The following is a 21,451-nucleotide window of genomic DNA, read 5'->3' as shown; positions in this document are numbered from 1 at the left end:
CAGGACCCAAAAGGCCAACTCTGCCGCAAACCGCAGACATCCCGGCAAAGACATGCCAAACACTGGCAGACACTTTGATCTACTTATTAAAAGTTACGAGGAACACATATTTGCTGTAATAACTAAAATGGCACTAGAATCCAAGAGTTGAAAAAAGATGGTCTTGATGCAAGGGCTTCAGGCAGCCAAACGGTAAGAAAAAGAAGCAAAGAAGGAGTGATTGCATAAAGGTCTAGCTGAAAGGGTTTCCCCCCTCAGACATCAGGCTTTTGGGATTAAGACCACAGCATTTCATCAGAGTCTCCCAGCTCAAAGGGCAGAGCCCCGCTGTCACTGGAAAGCAAATAAGTGGATGTAGGGGCTGCATGAAACCGCTTATCTAAGTCACGGTTCCAAATCACATCCAAGGGTACTTGCGGGCGCCCAATATCTTGAGGAAATGCAGGGGGAGGGAGAGAGGGTAGATCTTCTGCACTTTCCTCCGGCCCGACAGCTGACTGTGGCCCGCACACTTAGCACCACACCTTTTCTGCCGCTTTTGCAGGAAAAACAGTTAATTTAGAGCTCCGAATGAGTGAGGGGAGGAGCTCCAAAGAAACAGCAGTAAGCAACAACAGACCAGAGGCAGCCGGGGTCTGCAGATACTGCACACTTAGCACCACCTTTTCATTATGTTAGGTTATGTTTACTTATTCTGTGCACCGCTACCAGAACAGAAGTGGTTTCCAGGCGCTCATGAAGCTAACCTTTTATATTTTACAAACACTCGGCCAGAGCTTCCAAAGTCCACTCACCCACTTGCATAGTCCAGTAGATTTTATGAAGGGCGAGTACCATTTGCAGGGGATGTTTGAAACTTGTTTGTAACATTTACCTTTTTTGCAGCAAATGTCAAATAAGTTTCACTGTGCATAGCTGGCTTCTGGGTGGTAGCAGTGTGCCCAACAAAGTGGATTGTGGTAATATGCACCACTTAACAGAGAAAGCGCATTTGCTTTTTTTGTCACCTGTTGCTATGGATCGAGTGCATTTCTTGTAGGTCGAGTAGGTAAACTAAATTACTTAACCTGCAGCCCAGTGGAATTTTAAAGAATATGCAACACCTGATTCGTCTCACTAATATCTTATTTCAGCGGTATACACAAATGCTATATTGATGCTCATTTGATTTCTTTGGATCCAAATAACTTCTTGTGACAAACATATTAGTAAAAATAGAATAGGACCAGATGTCCGAATAAAACTGACCCCACCAAAAGACGTAAAACGCACACCACGAAAAGTTCTAACTACCAACATTTCTAACTTTTTGTAGTATGTGTTTAGGTGTTTTGTTGGGGTTGGTGTGAACCTTTTTTTAAAGGCTGCAGGGGGCTGGGGATGTGTCCCCGCAACACCCTGCTCACTACAGTGAGCGGGGTTGCGGGGGGACACCCCTGCAACAATACTGACACAACAAAAATAAAAAAATAAAAATAAACGGGGGCTGCAGGGGTGTCCCCCCGCAATATCCTGCTCGCTATATTACACAATATAGTGAACAGGTGTTGCGGACGACACCCCTGCATGTTCTCATGGGAAATGTACGAAAATTTTGTATTCATGCATTTCCCATGCGAACATTAACGTCGCGGCAAAATCAGCTGTGGAAAAATCACATAGATCCGTAAAAACATTGCTAATCAAATGGGTGTGTTTGCTAATCAAGAAAATATTAATTGGCAAACAATGCTAATCAATTTTTTAAAACTAATTTATGCCTTGTAACCTGTGATGTAACCTTTCCCTTGCAAGCTCTGCTCCACAGAGCTCTTCAGGAAACAGGAAATGCAGTTCTCATTAATTACTTAATCCCATATAACGTGCCTAACATCAGTGACCAGTCTCTAAACTGCAGGGAAGGGTTTTGAACCAGTGTTGTTCTGCGTTGTCTAGCTTCCAAGACAAACGTGTTGCCCATAAGCTATTCTCCTGGGCCGGCTATTGTGCAGGCCCAGAGCCCTAGGTTCACTTGATTCCTGGGTTATAAAATATAATCTGTCCTTTTCCCCAGTTGGTTAACCTGGCCTGCTGGGATAGGTGCTGCTCCTTGATTGGTGATATATGTATTATTTTACTTGTACACCCTTTTTATATACCTATGTTCGACCCCATTGGTCCCTCCTCTACAATACATTGACTGGCCTGCAGCAGACTTTTTTTCTTAGAGTGCATATTTGCAGGAGCGGATGTGGCCATATAATAATAATATTATGTCTTCACAGCTGTGCTTGGCTCTAACCTGCAGTAACAGAGGCAACCATGACCACACATGCCCATTATTGTTGCATTTCCTTTCCTTAGGATAAACCCCAGCTGTTCAGCAATCCTTGCCACATGGAACTTATGTTATGTTAAAGGTTCTTATACCGCGCACTGCAGCCACCTGCATGGTTTCTTGGCACTCTGGCGGATCTGTAAATCAAGGGGGGAGGAGGGGTAAGTTAGTAGGACTGAGCGGGAGAAAAGAGCAAGAGAGCTGTGATGTGCTGGTGGCAGCTTCAGTTTGGTTGACACCATTCACTGAATGTAGGTGTGTTATTTGGTTGGTAGACACCATGTGCTGTTGGGCAAGGCTATCTGTGGTTTGTTTACTTGTTGTGGTGTAGTGTAGTGCATGCCGTTTGTTATGCTGTAGAGGTATGGTTGTGTGCATTTCAGAGTTTGAGACGTATATGCAGATGGGTGAGTTTTTAGTAGGGTTGGTTAGTGGAAGTACCCTTTCCTACTCCAGCTGTTCTGACTAACTGTGGCCCGTATCCCTTCCCCTGTCATACATTCTAGTTTGTTGCAATTACCAAACCTACGGTGTACACAGAAGTGTGTGTTTTAGTAGAGTTATTTTGTGGCAGTACCTTTTTCTGTCCCGACTAAGTGCCACCCATATCCCTTCACCTTTAATACATTTTGGCATGCAGCAAATCCCAACATCACGTGTTCCTCCAGGGGGGGATGTGTTCCCTGTGTCCTGCGGTCAATCCGTTTCGAGATTGGGACACCTCTCTCTACCCTGTTTCCATCTTAGGCCCTCTATCAGTGGTCCAGTTAATTCTGACCTATCTCCCGCCACGGTTTCCCCTTTGACCCTCTATAGGGAAGGGTATTCCTAGGTCTCCAAAAAACACCCCTCCCATTCAGACTCCGCTCTACTTCCTTGAACTCAACTTTGATCCGGTGTACTCGCTGTTCATTCTCAGTTGTGTGTTCATTTCATGGTGTGTGGGTCTTCAATCAAGTTTTCGGAATTTTAGAAGGTCCTTCATATTTCGTATTTCTTTGAGGAGGGTGTTCCAAAAGTTTACAGCTAAGCAAGAGAATGCTGATCCACCAGGTTTTTTCCTCGTGTATAGTTTAGGTTATAAGTGAATGTCGTCGCTCAATCCAAGTGTTATAGTTGGCTTGCAGATGGTGATTTTTTTTTTTTTTTATTTATTTTTTTTTTGTATGAATTCTGCTCCTAGGCCGTGGATTGCTCTTTGTGTTATACACATTGTTTTGTGCTGATTTTGATTTTTTTTTTTTTTACTTCAAGCCAATTTAGCATCCTTGGTGCTGGAGTGATGCGGTCCCTTTGTGAGAGTTTGAAGAGACGTCTGGCAGCTGCATTCTGTTTTTGTTGCAGTTTCCTCAGTAAATAGCCTGGCATTCCGAAGTATACGCAGTTGGTGTAGTCTATCCTGGACATGATGAGGGAGAGGAATGGTAGAATCTATTTGATTGTGTGTAGATGGAAATAGCATTTCCTAATTATCGCGTTTACGTGCGGCTAGGGTTTGCTCATTGTCCATTAGGATTCCAAGGCTTTTGACAACTTTGGATGGTGTTCCCAGTTCTTTGGGCCATGGGATTTACTAGTTGCTTCTGTTACGCTCACCTGATGTCCCCGGGGGCGCCTGGAAGGCTCTGAGATCTGGAACCCTGGATGCGTAGTTGCCCAGTGCTGAATAATGAATCTGCAATTACAGAAGGGAGGATTTGTGATAACGGTCTCTAATGGGTGAATCTCCCACCTCCCTCTGACCGATTCCCTTCACACTGGGTTCTTTTCTCACCTTAGTTATTTGTAGAGTGAGCTACCCGTCCTGGGTTTCTTGTGCAGGGGCACTTGACGTTTGTTGGCGAGCTGCCCGAGTTGCTTCACCGGTGTAGTATGCGTTCCTTGGGCCCAGGTCTGCTGTGACCCCGAATCCGCTGGTAGGCAGGTAGGTTTGTTAATTGTAAGTCTTTGTTCTGTTTATGGCGGGAATTTGTTAATGTTTTTATCTCCTTCTTTTCATGTGCGAAGGTCTTGATGCTGGCGTGCCGGATGGAGAGGCACGTTTCTAGGTAAGAGAAAGCGCGAAGCACAGCGCCTTTATTGTCTTTTTAAAGCTAACCTGTGTTTTCTTCTTCTCCTCACAGGCCACTGTGGTGCTGCGAGTGGATGAGAGCGGGATGAAAAACAGGCCCCCGGAATCCGTTAAGGTAAGCACATCGCTGTGCGGTTGTTTAATATTGAAAGCGAACCTGAATATGTCTCCTTTCCTTTGCAGATGTTGCTGTGGTGCTCCGGATGGAAGCGTGGCGTAGCGCGATGGAATTCAGGTAAGACTGATGGAATTCGATGTTTTGGAAGCGCACCTTCTAATATTGTTTTTCCCTTTCTCGTTGTAGCAGGTCGCAATTTTCGAACAGCAGCTGGGTCAGCGGTTCGCCGGAAGTCCTTAAGCTAGTACTCACAGTTGAGTGATGTTTCTTCTTCTCTCGGTTTCCACAGATTTCAGCCCAGTTGAGATGCTGAGTGCTGGATGGTGTTTTCTCAGGTAACAAAGAATAATCTTGTTCTTATTCTTGCAGGATTACAGGAAGATGCTGAAGACCAGGACGCTGCTGGTTGCAGAATAGCCCGAAGCATGCTCTGCAGTCAGGGTGTGTTTTATATAGCCCAGGTAAAGTAGTACCAGGGAAAGTAGTTCCAGGCCTGCCACACCCAAAACACTAGACCGCATGGCTTGGTGCTTAGAACTAGACTTTGTGGGTGCTTCCATGTTGGATTTAAAGTCCCATGTACATAAATAGGACCTAGTTTGAACAGAAGTCCTTCCTACATATGAGCCTGGTGCCAAAGGCGCCACATCTGGCTCCAGGAGCCCTTTTGCAGTAGTTTTAAGGCCCTCAACGTTCCGGTGGGAGCCTGCTTATGGCACAACTTGTGCCCCGTCACAGTGGTCATGACAGCTTCCTTGGTTGTTGAGTCTAATCATGTTTTCTGTCATTTATGGGTTGATTTTGAGGTTGTTAGTGTTCATCTATTGGTAGAGTTCTTTGAGACAGTCTATTAGCGCTGCGTTTGCTTATTGATTGCCGATTTTGTAGATGATTCTGGTATCATCTGCTTATTTGTAGTAAGTGAATCATGTCCTTTGATGAGGTTGATTAGTGGTGTCATATAGATGTTGAAGAGGAGCAGAGATAACAGGGATCCTTGTGGTACTCCACAGGTGGTGTCCTGCATTTCGGATTTGAATGGTGTTATCCATAATGTTTCTGTTCTTTCAGAGAAAAAAGATTTAATCCAGAGCAGGACCGTGTTGGTAATCCCTATTTCTTCCAGTCTCTTGATGAGGAGTTTATGGTGGACTGTGTCGAATGCTGCAGAGAGGTCGAGTAGTATCAGTGCTGAGTTTGTGTCGGAGTCTGTGTTTGTCTTTAGGTTATCCCATATAGAGAGAATTGACTTCTTCCTCCCTTTCATGGGTCCAAAGCCAACTTATGCCTGGTCCAATAGTTGGTGATTTTCAATGTGTTCCAGTGTTTGTTCATGGACATAGGTCTCTAATAGTTTTGCTGAATAGGGAATGTTTGAGATTGGTCTGTAGTTTAAGAGGTCTTCCACATCCCCCGTTGTATCCTTGAGGTATGGGTTGAATTGGGCAGATTTCCTGTTGAGAGTGATAGGTTGAAGAGGTTTAGGTAGCATTCCGGTGGTGTACCCTGTGTAAGGATTGATTTATAGATGTCTGGTGGGCAGGGGTCCATTAGGGAGCCTGCATTGTTGCTTTTTTTCACCAAGCTGAGGAGTTTTTCTCTTGACATTTGGGTGAAACTGTTCTGCCTGTTCTTTGGTCCCGACATAGGTAGGGGATTGTGCATGGTCTGCTTGATTGGTCTACTTTGTATGATCCGGTGTATGTCAATGATTTTGTTCTTAAAACGATCTGCAAGATCATCGCAAAATTTTTGTGAAGGCAGAGGTGTTATTGCATTCAGGGGGTTTATCATCTCGTTTACAATGTTGAATAGTTCTTTCTGAATGTTGGTGGCTTTTGTGATCTGGTCATTGTAGTATTTCTTTTTAGCTTTAAGAGTTTCCTTTTTGCATGCTCGGATTTGTTTTTGATAAGTTATTCTTTTGTGTAGGTCGTAGTTTTTTTTTCTCCATTCTTGTTCTAGTTTCTGTTTTTTTCTTCTTCATTGTATTGAGGTGGGGCATGAAACACCTTGCCACTGCTTTCTTTCCTGATGGGATGAGGGTTTTTTCCTGGGAGATGCTTGAGGTTTTTTTCCAGGGAGATACTGTCAACTGTTTCCATGATCCATTTTTGGATTAGGTCTGCTTTTTTTGTCTAAGGCAATTGCCTCCAAGGTTGCGATCAATGACTTTGAGGATTCTAGTCATTCTAAGTTACTGATTTTGATGGTTTTCCAGTTTCTTTTCCAGATTGGGGGGGGTACTTTTTAGATGCCTTTCATGCTATTTGGATCACAAATGGTATAATGAGGTGGTCACTCTATAGTATTTGTATTGGTGGCGCAGTTGAGATCCATTTTTTATTGGCAAATATTGCATCAAGAGTGTGCCCTTCTGTGTGTCACTCCTTTCACCATCTCATTGCCTCAAGCTGCTTTGTTAGTGATTCCTGAGAGTTTGCGTGCTTATCTTCGAGCCATATGTTGATGTCCCCGAGTGTGATCAAGTTATTTTGTTTAATGGCCAGGTTCGTAACAGCTTCTATGAAGGTGTTTATGAAGGTTGCGTAGTAGGTGTGGTCTGTACAGGAGTATGAATGTGAGGTTTGTTTGTGGGCCCGATGTCAAATGAAGGACGAGGGATTCTCAGTTTGGGATGTTCAGTGGGTCAGCTGTTTTTATTTTTAGGTGCTCTTTGAAGGCTATTGCAAGTCCTCCTCTTTTTCCTTTTCTGTTTACATGTGTGCATTTGACGTTGTCAGCAGACTGCGTAATGTGACTTTGTAGTTGTCATTTAGCCAGGTTTATTTGTTGAATTGGATGTCAATTCCACCATCACAGAGTAGATCCTTTGTCCCTTTTGCATGTTTTTGGACATCGATTCTACGTTGATTAGATTGCAGTGTATTTTTTTCTTTATAGTGTCCTGTTTTATGCTTGCTTTTGTCTTTGTGTGTTCTTGTTGGGGATTTTCTTCATCACCTCAGGATGCAGGTTGTGTTCTGTTAGGTCTGTTTCGTCATTAAGTAGGTCAGCTAGTTTTTTTTTTTTTAAACCTCTTTTTATAAGTACGTCAACCAATAAATAACACAGTAGTACAATACAGAAATGAATAACAATCAAATAAACAATTCAAAATGAATTAACTAAATTGCATATCAATATTCAAACATCCCATTCAAGTAACCCCCCAGACATACTAAGAAACCTTTTAATTAATGTCGACAATAAAAGATCAAAATACAATAATTAAAAAACATCCAATATAAGACACACACAGAAACACCAACATCACACAAACAACACCAGACCAAACCCCCCAAAGAAAGTTTTTATTTTCATCTATTTTAATTTTATAGAATGTACCCACTCCCTATATTTAACCACCACCCACAAAATCAATCATATAAGGTATTGAACGGTCCCCAAAATAAATTATACACCTCATCCTTTTCTTTTGCCTTAAACGAAAGCTTCTCAAAATTCAGAGTATGCAATTCTACTAGCCAATCTTCAACATTTGGCTTCTTCCTAGTTTTCCAAACCCGAAGGATTAGCCTTATTGCTATTAATAAAGCCTTATCAATCCAATTGCTATATTTCAAAGACAGGCTACATCTATCTCGATGTAGAAGTAGAATACTATTCTACATGTGTATATATATATATATATATATATATATATATATATATATATATATATATATATATATAGATATAGAAGGGTACCACTTTCAGTTCCACACCTCCAACATCTGTTTGGAGTCCCAGTTTATACATTCTAACTGGTGTGCAGTACACTCTACCCACTACTTTCTGTCTAATCAGACGCAAGTTCAAATCGGCACCGACATTGGCACTCACCCTAAGTATACCCTTCCATTCTATATCCGTGAAGTTCATGTTTAGATCATCCGACTATACCATTCTCAATTCATCCCATGCCACAATATGCTTTTTATCCTATTACATAAAGTTCATAAATGTACGCACTGAATATTCCTGTCCAGTAAGTAGTTGACACAATGCAGGTTTAATGTCTAAGGAATTACCAATCATGCTTTTCCTGAGATTAATCAGGGAGCACAGTTCTTCATACTTATTTCCCTTTGGTGCAACCCAAACCTCCCCTGTATTTCTTCAAACATCAAAAGACAATCTCCTTCTGATACATCACTGAGTGTCAAAACCCCCTTCCATACCCAACTCTGCCATATCAGACATCTGTTGTTAAATTGCAACACTTCATTATGCCAGAGAGAAGCATCCTCACTAAAGCCATATGATTGACTATTCTCTTCAAACCATAACTGCATGATCTGCCTGGTTGCCACCATTGACTTTAACTTTAATCTATTGACAGACATATTACCCATAGTATAAAGAGTATTCAAACGATAAGGACGGCGGACCTCCCTCTCCATTCGCAGCCAGATAGCACCTTTAAAATCCTCATTTGCATAATATATATATATATATATATACAAGACTATATGGTGTTTGTAAGCTCTAGAGGAGACAGGGTAGTCGAGGCCCAAGAAGAAGGCTCATTGCCGAAACGTCACGGGGCCACATAACTTTGTGGGCTACATTCCCACAGTCCCGCCTCATAACCTGATTTGATTCCTGACGTTGACCAACGACTAGGTCCCTGTCTCCTCTAGAGCTTACAAACACCATATATTCTTGTATATATGTTCCATTCAAGACACAAACAAACAATATTAATGGTGATTTTGTATACCACATTTGTTACTCTTTTAGTGCATTTGTTGAATGTTTGTCACAACCATATTTGTCACTCACTCTTTCTTTTTTTCAATGTATTTGTAAAACAAAATGAATGTACTCTGATTTAAGATGCATACTATGAAGTAGCATCTTCTACATACATTTTTGAAAAAACTTTAAAAGCATAAATGATGTTGTGTACCTACTAGCACTAGCAGAATAATAAAAGTATGCTATGATGCATTTCCACAAGGGTCTATCTCTTGCTCATCTTTTTAGAAAACCTATGACAGTCAGCTAAATAATATAACTACTGTCATAATTAGCATGCAAAGAAATTAAGCCTTTACCCTATAGGCAAATAGGCCTAAAGTAAGTGGCAGGACGCCTCCCCACTTGTTTCAAGTATTATTAGCTCCCAAGTCCTTCCACTTGTTCATGAGCTTACCCTCCAGTTATAAGAACTGGTTCCACAGTCTTCTTTCTTCAGTCTATGCCGTAGTATCTGGGATTCGTGTCCTGCTCTTTGTGCAAATGTCGTTTCGTGAGGGGGGTTTCCCACTCTCTCTGTCTGGAGTACTTGGGCCCGGAACACCAGTGGAACTTGTGCTTCTACTGGGACTCCCTCTCCGTCCGAGCACTCCAGCGTTGTCTTGTTAGGTGGGAGGAGGTGTTCCAGCAGATTCCTCCTCCACATTTACAGCAGTTCATTGAAGAAAAAAGGAAGCAGCCGGTAAGTTCCTTCCTTTTTAGGGCACCCTGGCCAGGGGACTCCTTGCCGGGGTCTTCTGGTTCCGGAAGGGGCCCAAGTGGCTCTGGTACGACGGATCTCCCTGAGGTATCCAGAAAGGCATCTAGCCTGAACTCTGGAGTTTCCAATGAGGTTCCCTGTAAGGGGGCTGTCGGGACCAGATCTCTGTCCCAGTATTTCTGGGGCTGTTGTCACTGGGGTAATTCCTGAGGTTTCCAAATCTGGAACGAAATGCACCGAGACTCGTCTTGAGGTTCCCGTTAAGGTGACTAAATCCACTGGGGTTATCGCAGAGGATCCCTGACTTGGGGCTATATCTAAGACTGGCAAGATCAAGGGGGCCCCTCTGAGGGCTCTGGCTACAGGGGGTGGCCCTAAGCCTTCCCACACTCAGGCCTGTGGCTACCCAATCCTGCTAAGGGGGCAGAGAAACCGGTTAAACACCTTAAGTCTTTGAGTACTGGCTCCACTCAGGTTCCTTCGTTGAGGGCTAATTCTCCAGCAGTCTCTAAGGGGTCGCAAAAGAACCCTAGATCTGCTAGTACTGGCTCTGCCCTGTCACAGGGCTAAAATGGAACATAAGTCCCCTGAAATCCCTGTGGTGATCACAGCCTCACTAACTCCTGTGACGCAGTTTACCTCAGGCAGTAAGAAAATGATGGTCCAAACCCTGCGGTCTGTGGCAGCCATTTTGACTACCTCTCACACCAACGTTCTCAACGGCTGGTACGGGGGGCCTGTTTTTGGGGCTGAGCAGCCTTTTCCATGTTTTGTGGATAATAAGAATCTGTTCTGCACTCCATTGGATTGGAGTGCTCGGTTTCCGCCGCTGCATACAGTCTAGCTCCCTCTTAAGTCAGTGCCCTTGGAATACATGAATCCAGTTGGTGTAGGGCCGTCCTGGCAGCCATCCTCTTTGCAGTCCTGGGGGTATGTCCCTTTAGAGCCGCCTCTACCCGCCCCACTGCCTCCACTATCAACTGTGCTAAAAACTGCCAATGCGCAGTCAATCCTGCCCACAGGGCCTGAGGTACCACGTGCTGTGGATTTGGATTATGTTCCCACTGCACTGGATGAAGATCAAGCAGACCAGGATAGCGACGACCACCCCCATTCTATGAGACTTCCACATCCGGGTTGTGGATCTGATGGCCTTGCTAGATATCCCAATACCTGAACCTCTGATTCCACAAGAAGGTGTATATTCTGGAGCCTTTACTCTGTCGTCACAGGAGCGCACCAGCCTTTTCCTACAAAAGGATGTCCAGGCCGAAGCCTGCAAGGTCTGGGAAAAACCTAATTCATGCAGCACCTAAACAAGAAAATTGACGCTCGCTACAAGCTACACACGCTTGAAGACCTATCCTTGACTGCATGTCCACTCCCCACACCGACGGTGGTGGCAGCAGCTATGCTCCTATCTAAGACATCCTCTGTATCCTCCACGGCAGCATCCCAAGTCCATTCCAAGCTTCTTGACGCCACTGGGGAAAAAAAGTATTTTCCAGTTCGGCCCTTCAGCTGCGACCGGCTAATACCGACGTCATCCTGGCGGCTGCTGATCTCAAGTTGTGGAAAGAGCTTGCCGAGTTTCTGGAATGTATTCCTCCTGACAAACTGGAAGATTTTAAGGGTGGCTTATCCGATGTCAAAGTTCTGGCTCAGGACATGCTGGAAGCCACGGCCCGTCATGTCGACACTTCCGCTTTGGGCCTTATGGTTGGAGTAGACCTCTCCCGCCAAGCGTGGCTGCATGCCACAAAGTTCCAGAAGAAGGTTCAGGACAAAGTACTTGTTCTTCCCTTCGAAAGTAAGGAACTATTCCACTCATGCATAAATGAGGAACTTGCCAAAATAAAGGCAAGCATGCAAACTGGTAAATCATAGTCTGTCCTTGGCAAAACCCCTGCTAAAACAGCTTATACTCTGAGGTTGGGGTCCAAAATGCGGTCCTTCTCTGGTTTCAGACGGTTCCAGGACCGCTAGGCAGATGCTCCCACTGGTGGCCCTCTGTGCAAGCAGCAAAGGCAAGGTGGCCGATTTTCCTCTCAGTCAACAGCCTCCTATTCAGGAACCAATGTTCTCCAAGCTGTTAAACCATCTAAATTATGTTTTCTATCGGTCTCATCTGAAGCATGGCAGACCATCACAGAAGACCGATGGGTTTTGTCTGTCATCTGGGTGGGCTTCCGCTTGCCCCCTCCATCCTACCCCACTCACTTGACGAACAAGAAATGTCCTCTTTATGCTTCCAGGTACGGTCTCGGAGTGTCTTCCTTGGGGGATGCTCTCGAGATCTCTTGGGACAACATGAAGGCTTATGCCTTCCCTCCTTTGATGATTCATCAGTCGCTCTGCAAGCGCAGGAGTGCTTCCAACTGCACTCTCCTCTTCATAGCTTCTTGGTGGCCAGCCAGGTTTTGGTTTTCGGAACTGCAACACCTATCAATATGCACCCCAATCGGGTTGCCGTACATTCCCGATCTTCACCAGTTGTAGCACCCCTCCCCACAATCCTTCAGCTTGCAGCCTGGTACCTGAGTTCCAGTCATTAGCGCAGTTCAACCTCTCGGAGGATAACGGGTGCATAATTCAAGAGGCATGCAATCCTTCTACGAGGGCTCAGTATAAGAACAAATGGCTTTGTTTTTGTCATTGTTGTCTAGCTAAACAGCTTGATCCCAGACAAGCTTCTATTGACTGTGACTTGTCTTTTATATCAGACCTTGCAACCTCTGGCATCCATGTCTTGTCATGCAGAACATACCTATCCGCTATTGCAGCTTATTTGTCTACTGGCAAACCCAGTCATCAAGAACCATTTTGCAGGTCTTCATCTTTTTCATCCGGTCAGGCCTCCTCATCTCAAATGGGATCTGAATGTAGTTTTCACTACTTTGTGTCATAAGCTTTTTTGAACCTATGGCCACTACCAAGCTCAAGTACCTTTCTTGGAAAGTAGCCTTCTTGATTGTGGTAACATCTGCGAGAAGAATAAGTGAGCTTCAAGCTCTATGTCGAGCATCTGTTCCTAACTTTCCACAAGGATAAGGTTGTGCTCCTCCTTCTTTCCTTTCCAAAGTTGTCTCCGAGTTCCACCTAAACCAGTCAATATCATTATCGGTTTTCTTTCCGAGCCCGGTCTCTGATGCCAAGAGGGTTTTACACAACCTAGACATCAGACGAGCTCTGAAGTTGTACCTCGACATAACAAGCGAGCTTAGAGGTTCTTCACAACTCTTTTACATTTGGTGACCCTAAAGGGAAACCTTCCTCGAAAGCGTCCATCTCTCATTGGATAGCTTCAAGCATCTCTGAGGCCTACGAAGTTCAAGGCCTTCAGCCCCCAAAGGGCATTCATGCACATTTGGTCCATGGCAAAGTGGCTGCAGTTGCCTTCCAGAAGTATGTGCCTGCATGGGCTTCCCCTTTGGCTTTTTGCAGACAATATTGTCTTCACGTCTTCACCTGAGCCCCCAGGCTGGCACCCAATTAGGCTAGGCATTTCTTAAGAATTTGTTCCAATAAGGGAAATTTCCATCCTCCTGTTTCCTGTGGTCAGTGCTTTGGAATCACCCACAAGTATGGAGGAAAGGGGACGGGACGTAGGAGTATGACAAAGTTACTCACTGTAGTGACTACCTTACTCCTAGTCATAGACCCCTTCCCTCCATTCGCCCGCCTGCCGTCCCCTCTAATAACTATCCTCTATTTTGCTGAATGGTCTTTGACCTGGCGATAGAAAAGGACTAAAGGGCGATGAGGGGAGCTCAGGAAGGCGGGCTGTGATCACATGCAGTGGCCCTGCGTAAAAATAAAAGGATTAAAAATGCTCCGGTCCCATCCCAATGGACAGAATGTCCCACACTTATGGAGGAAAGGGACCTATGGACAAGGAGTAAGGTAGTCACTGCGGTGAGTAACTTTGTCATTTCTGAGCACTTTGACTTGGAGCACAGTTGTAATGTGAGAGAAAGCTCGGAACCGAAACCCAGCAGTGGGGGAGCACCTAGAACTGGAAAACAGTGCTAGAAGTAAAACACCTAGAATTGGAGAAAACAAACGCAGTTGGTGAAATATCTAGAAGTGGAAAAAAGCAGCTATGGATGAACACCTACATTTGAAACACAGGAGCAGTATGGGAACACCTACAACTGGGACAGAGTGCTGGAGTGGAAACACCTAGAATTTACAAAAGTGGGAAAACTCATAGAACTGGAAAATATCCATAGTAAGAAACACTTGGAGCTGAAACACTGTGCTAGATGCGACAACATCTAGAATCAGAAAAAAACCCAGCAACTGGAGAAACACTTAGAAGTGGAATAAAGCAGCGAAAGGAGGAACACCTAGATTTGAAACATATGCCTACATTTGAGATACAGCAGAAGGTAGAAAACACTTAGATGTGAGATAACTGTCAAGTGGGGAAAGAACGCCTACATTTGAGATACAGCAGTAATTTGAAAACTACTTACTAGCTGGCTGGCATCAGCGTGCTATTGGTATGCAAGTTAATAAGAGTGCTAAATTTTTAATGGAATACAGTAATTACTTTACTCCCCACACAGACCACAATTACCTTATCAGTTGCTGCTGGTTGACGGTGGCTGGCTTCACAAGCAAACACAGAGTGGTGCTGCTTCTTTTGGAGCTGCCCTTTGCCTTGGGGCCCTTAGCCGAGGGCTGCCCAGACAGGGAGGGCCGCTCTGGGTGCTCTGTCTGAAATAGGGCTGATAGTCCCAATCACAGAGCACAGGGGGCGGCGGGAACAAGGAAGTCAGCACAAAGGAGCAGAGGCAAGGGAAGAGCGTGCACGGCAGTGCAGCATAGAAGGAAAACAAGTTAAAACCTTTATATGCTCTGATGTGTTCCAGAACTATCAAGCTATGTATTGTAATTGCTAGACTGTATGCTAGGGATCTGTAACCAAGTTCTTTAAAAATTGTCCCTTGAAGTCGGAATTTTATACCCATTACATTAGATTCTGTTTAGCATTCTGGTTGCTAAAATGTGCTTGCTTGGCTTTTGGTTTCTTCAAGTAGTCAACTATGTCACTAGTTGAGGCAAGCCTCTGATTTAAATCTGTATTTTTAGGTCATGTAAGCAGGTAGAAACATGTGTGTTCTGCACCCCCTTTTGCAGTAAAGTTATGGCTAGTTCTTATGTATTGTATTTCATTTGTATAGCGCCTTTTACCATTATAATAGTCTCAATGTGCTGTTAGTGGGAACACCCTCGAGGGCCGAAATCCAGAGTGTTGGAGGTCATGGAGTAGGAGTAGGATGCGTGCATGCATTTGGCCAGAAAGGCTTAGCAGGGCTGGCGAGGTTCCAGTAGAGAAGTAACCCATGTGGTCAGGCATGTGGATGGGTGCTGAGAGGGGTAGGGGTGGCTTCAGTGCTAGAGGCTCGCTATGTATTCAGCATGCCTGCATTTCTCAAAGGTCTGCGATGCATTCTGCTGTCTGGTGTTGAGGCATAGTCTGGTGTAAGTAGGCAGAGAATTATGTGAACAGCACGACCAAATTTTGTCATAGTTCTTGCTGGATACTGGTATGTGTGGATAGCCATGCCTGCGGCCGGTGGAGTGGTATATTATACATACCTTGCCATGCCTGCGGCCAGTGGAGTGGTGTATTCTACGTAACTTGACTTGTTCTGTCGGTTCCTGCGGCTGTGATAGAAATGGTTGGCAGCAGGGACAGTGTATGCTCCAACTGTTTGCTACAGGAGGCGCACAGGTTGTGCTTCCAGATTCTTGAGTCTACACAGATATCAAACGCTTACTGGTCATTTTAAGGCAGTACCTTTACCAAGGGCTGCTAATCCTATGGTTCAAATTTGTTCACTATCTGCCCCCCCCCCACAATTCCTCCAGAACAATGCTGAGCTGCTTCTTGATTGTCCCCCCTCTGGTGTTGCACAGGTGACCCCCACTTGGCCTGCTCTTTCGGGATATGGCCATGGTGGCTCGACTTCCCATGAATTCCCTGCAGTGCATCACAATATGTTGGATTGCGATGGCGGTGGTTCTAGCACACCAGTGCTCTACCACTACTGTTGCGATTTGCCTGTTTTACATATATGCCTGGTGCTGTCCTTCATCAATCCTGTGACATTACAAATATGAGTGTTTATGTAGCATTGTAGGCTAAATGGATTTTACATTTTTTATAACCACAGCAGTAACGCCAAGTCCATGGTGGCAGATGTACTGCTATACTCGTAATGAGCCCAATAATCTTTTCCAGGATCGGTATAAATATCTTGAAACTTCAAATTGAACAGTGTAGTGCTCATACATAACCTCTTGAAAGCATCAGCAATCTATCCTTTTCTGAATTTATTAGAGTAAACCACCACAATGCATGCACATTTCTATAAGAACAAATCAAACCCGTCTTTTTCCCAGCAACCTTCACTTCACAATAAATGCCCTAGTCCTGTCCCACGTTGATGGTGGCAGCAACCTCCTTGCTGGCCTCCTTAGCACAACCCTAGCCCTCTGAAGGCCCTCTCACATGCGTCAGTATTCCTCACTTTTGGTTGGTTTAAATGTGATCATACCACCAAGCTTGGCACAGTTAATTTCTCTGCACGTTCCCTTCAGAGCCATACGTACAACAAATCCTGACTACTGGATGGAGAAACTGCAATCTGCTGGACAACCGCACATTCAACTGCTGCAATCTTTTGTTTCTTGGATCCGAGAAGACAAAATAGCCAATCAAGAAACATGCCTTCTCGGCTTATGTGCCCACATGCTCTGGTGCTCTCTGGCATCATACCAGAGATTCACTCCTGCTTTACTAACGTTTAGGAATGGACTCAGAACCTCTTGGTCATGCTACATTACTCGTATGTCTCATTTAACTATTTGTCTGCACTACTGATCCAACCCTATGATTGTATCTGCGTGTCCCATGAATGCACCCCCTTCCAGGGATGTAATTTCACTAAAATGCCAGGGGTAGTGGAAGTGAGGTCACATGACCCTTAATTTCTGATGACATTACAGGATGTGATTTCATTTGACCCCAGCCCAAAGTGACAACACGGGAAGCGATGGAACACGACCTTGTACCCCTTCACAAAAGTGGCAATACATAGCATTGTTCCCAAGTACACTATGATAAATATGGTTACAATATCACTGAAATGTGATATACATTTCATACAAGAATGGATCACCATATGTATCATTAATATCCGTGTGTAAAGGGCCATATTACCAAATTACTGTGAATGCAAGCAGATGGCCAAAGCCAAATGATAATGATGTGTTATTATGTAGCACTTGCGCTTAAGCGCTTTATATAGAACAAATATACATACAATATCACCCAATCTGTGATTGTACTCTTGTATCAACCCAAGAAGGATGAAAGGCTAAATTGGCCATGCCAGGATTCGAACCTGCAACCTGCAGCTTACACACGCATTTCAGCAGCGAGCGCTCAACCCACTGAACTATTTCACCAGCTCTAGCTATTATACTGGCTGTAGTAAAATGAGAAATTACATGTTTGAATGTTCTCAAGGTCAGAAAGCAAATTACACTCTGTAGTGGATACCATTAAACTGGGAACTGAGATTTAACAGTAGGCCAGTTCATCTACAGGTCTGGTGCAAAGTTGGCCACATGTCAAGCGTGCGTGGATCTACTTTTCAGGCTTCAGAGGTTGAAAAACACAAACCATTGGGAGGGTTCATAACTGTGTATAAAGAATTTAGAGTAGCACAGGGAAAGCAGCGCACTCGCGACATCCCGTACGCTGGACACTCGTTACCCCATACATGCACACACACCTCCTGAACAGCATGTCATGGAGATAGGAAAGATGTGGCACAATTATGTGGCGCATTAATTATGGCACAATGCAATCAATGGCCACTTTAGGTGCTATGGCTTATTTCTACACCTTACACAAGCTTTTAGGCAGAAGGATTTTGTCAAGTGACCGAGGACACCGAGATGGAATGTCTTGTGATGATCGTAACAGAGACAGTGGCAGAAAATAACATGCTATAAATGCAACTTGCGAAAAGAAAAATACATAGTCAAAAATGGATGCTTATTCTACTCTAAATGCTTTTTGGACGTGTTTGTCTGCATTGTGAATTTGAGGTGTTTAAGAACAGACTAAATCAGTGACTCAGCCTCTGAAGTGTGCCTGAAATACACCTTTCATGAGTCTAGCAATTATTGTATAGGATTCCAGAAAGACAAATTATTTGTTATTCTATTATTCATATTCTTTCTTATTTAGGGTCACTGCTCAAAGTGTTACACTTGTGGAACCCCTTGTTTTTTTTAAGAGGCCTGAACAAGAAAGCCAGCCACTCTCGAAACAAAGAGCCCCACATGGCGCTGGCCACAGCCCAGGAGCTTCAATTTAAAAAAAAAAATATATATATATATATATATTTAAGGTTAGCAAGTGAGACCTCAGGAGTCGCTCCCTTTCGTGCCATAAAAATACCCCAAATAAATATTAATAACCCAGATATTGTTATAATGCAAGCATATTATAAGAATGAACTGCTCTGACCTGTCCGTGCTTACCACAGCGTGTGTCTCATTTTTAAAGGCATTTGAAGTCTCTGCTGTTAGAAGGAAATCCTATAAAAGCCCTACCAGTGGAACTAGGTGAGTGTTTAAAACGTTCATGAATCATTTTTTAATTCTTTTGGTTTAATACCTTGGCATTGCACTTATGAGTTAATTAATTGTAAAAGTCAACAGCATTATTCATTGCGACTGATAATTGTTTTTGCTAATACATCAACGTGCTTTCGGAATCCATTTACCATGTAAACATTTGTGGCTATACGCTAATCGAAATGTAAGTTTGTGTGTTATATGTGTGTTACATTTACATATTTCTCCAATATATTTCACCTTTACCTATCAGATGAACCAAGACATTATTAATATCCTTATGAAAAATGAAGACTTCGGACCAGATTCTCATAAATGGGTGTAATTGAAAGGAGCACAGGGAATGTGCCAGTTGCATTTGCCCTCATTGCTGAAATGCTCTGGTCACCCTCTTCTGAAAGGTACCCTGAGCATTCCAGTAGGGATTGGACAATAGCAAAGATGCGCTGTCCAGCCCCCTTGCATACATTAGTGTCCAGAGAATGCGTGAGGTATTGTGGGACTGCGAGGTTTGATCCCCTTGATGTGCAATGTTACTTTTATGGATGTGGCAGCAAGTACGAACATGGTCCAGCAGAAACTATGAAAGCATCTTATGCGAGAGGCCCCAATATTGAGTTAAACATTTTTGTTAGATCACTTTTTAAGGGGAATTTGAATATGACCATGTCTATTTTTTTTCAGTGGTCTTATAATAATTGTTCTTTTATAAAGCACTTAATCCCGAGGACCAGTATCTAAGCGTGAGCCTGGGATTCAAACCTGCGTTGCTATGTGTTGTCTTGCTTCCAAGACAAACGGGCTGCCCTGAGCGATCCTCCTGGCCTTAGTATGAAGAGGCTGTGTGTAGGTGTGCATGTATGTTGTTATTTTGAATTGTATTTGAGGGAGAGTGACTAAAATGAGATTAGCCCTGTTGTAGTTCTCAGACCTATTTTTGTTTTTGTAGGTGATCTAACCTCCCTGAAGGCCTTAAACCTGAGGAACTGCCCTCTCGAGTTTCCACCAATTGACGTTGTTCAAAGGGGGTTGCATGCTATTCTGTCATTTCTTCAGAATGCAAGAGCTGGAAAGCCTGGCCACATGGAACTATCGATTCCAGGTATACAGAGGAAATGGCATTGCAATTAATTCAGATTCTACGAGATAACACTCCTTTTAAAACATTTCAACGAGTGCAAATGTTTTCAATTATGCTCTCATGTGATACTGAAATTATATCAAAATAGCAGTACCCAGTGTATCATGTGATGATCCAGCACTTTGTTTCTGTCTTTTTGTATGTGGATGAGTTATGTGCTAAGACCACCACATCCATTACTGACAGCTGCACAACTAGAGGGTTGGGGGGGGTAGGGCTCAGGGGCAAGGTGGCAATTGTCTTTTTTGGGAAAAGCAGCTATAACATGTTAACAAAAAAAATCACAAAAACAGATTTCATTGCACTGACATTGTCAGCCGGCTCTTTTTTATAAATGTCAATGTTAATTTTTAATGATTGCTTCTAGTATATATTGTAGTCGTGATGCAAATGCTACACTTGTCTTACTGAGCAAAGCACACTATCAAAACCCATAATAACAACATACTTTACTTTCGAATGGATTGTGTCCTCCAATGTATTCCTCATCTTTAATATCTCTAATATCCAGCTTCAGCTGCTTCGGAAAACATTGTCGGCAAAGGGTGCTGTGCGTCGATGCGGTTGACTCGATGTCCCTCGATGGCCTTCGTCTCGAGGATGTCATTGAAGGTATATATAGCAGGTGCAGTGCCCGTCGGCTTCAGTTCTGTTTTTGCGAGTAAGCTTTTGCTTCACGAACTACGGCGCAATTCAGTTATTTCTTCGAGAAATTATCCATATGTCTTCATCCTTGACTCAGACAACCCGAAGACCGGGTTTAGAAAATTTCAGGACTGCAATGCCAAGATGTCGCTGACAGACCTGCATCGAGTATGCTTGTGGTGTCTCGGTGTGGAGCACAAGACCTCGACCTGTCATAAGTGTCAGTCGCTGCCTGGAAAAGCTCTGAAGGATCGTAAGGGGAAATTGGCGGTAGATGGACTCCCCAAGAAATCCCTTTTGACTACCATGTCAAAAATACATTACTCCGAGGATGCGAGCGGTAACTCTCCTCGATGGAAGATAACCAAAAGTTCCAGGTCGCGGAGTGGCTCCCACAACTCCTCATCGTCCTAGAGGAAATCGAAGAAGAGGCACTACAAGTCGCCTACTTCGACACCCTCATCTGCCTCCTCCCCAGAAAGGACTATATCTTGCCCCATTAAGACCTCTACTCCGGCTGAATGGGAATTCAGGCAGGAAATGCTTAACAATATTTGAGTGCTAGAAACCCTTGATGCAAGTAGACCATGCTCCTACCGCGCCTCTGAAGCTGGTAAGGAAAAGGCTTGAGCCAAATCCCACGCGCACTCGAGCCCAGGACGAAGGCCAGTTTCCCATCGAGAGCCATCGAGGCCTCGACACAATGAAAAATCATTGAGGAATCCTTTGAGCCGTAGAAGTCCATCACAGACAAAGTCGAAGGACAAGTCAATGTCGAAGACCTCAACGCCAGCAGCACCATCAAAGCTACCGGTTCCCTCAACGATGAAGAAGTATTCATCGAAAACATCAACTCCATGGGCATCTGGCTCGAAATCTTCGAAGCCATCAATGCCTTTGCCTGAAATACAGAAGACCTTCACTCCTTTACCTAGGAAGGAGTTCTTTAAGTCACTGACTCTAGTACTTTCATTTTTCACTTCCAGGCAGAAGTATCTGAGCCGTCGGCAGCCCCACCAGACATGTTCCAT

General features: G+C 44.0%; 1 protein-coding gene across 3 annotated transcripts in view; it reads left to right on the top strand.

The window, feature by feature from the left end:
• LRRC27 (leucine rich repeat containing 27) overlaps positions 1-21,451 on the top strand; it is a 750,327-nt gene that overhangs the window by 272,724 nt on the left and 456,152 nt on the right. For all 3 annotated transcript variants that reach the window (XM_069611415.1, XM_069611417.1, XM_069611416.1), the window contains exons 4-5: positions 18,564-18,622; positions 19,584-19,736. In XM_069611415.1, coding sequence (XP_069467516.1) covers positions 18,564-18,622; positions 19,584-19,736 — 212 coding nt within the window. The remainder of the gene's footprint in view (positions 1-18,563; positions 18,623-19,583; positions 19,737-21,451) is intronic.

Source organism: Ambystoma mexicanum, chromosome 8 (genome assembly GCF_040938575.1).
Source record: "Ambystoma mexicanum isolate Mex_15411 chromosome 8, UKY_AmexF1_1, whole genome shotgun sequence".
NCBI lineage: Eukaryota > Metazoa > Chordata > Amphibia > Caudata > Ambystomatidae > Ambystoma > Ambystoma mexicanum.
This window is presented reverse-complemented; position numbering and strand designations above follow the sequence as displayed.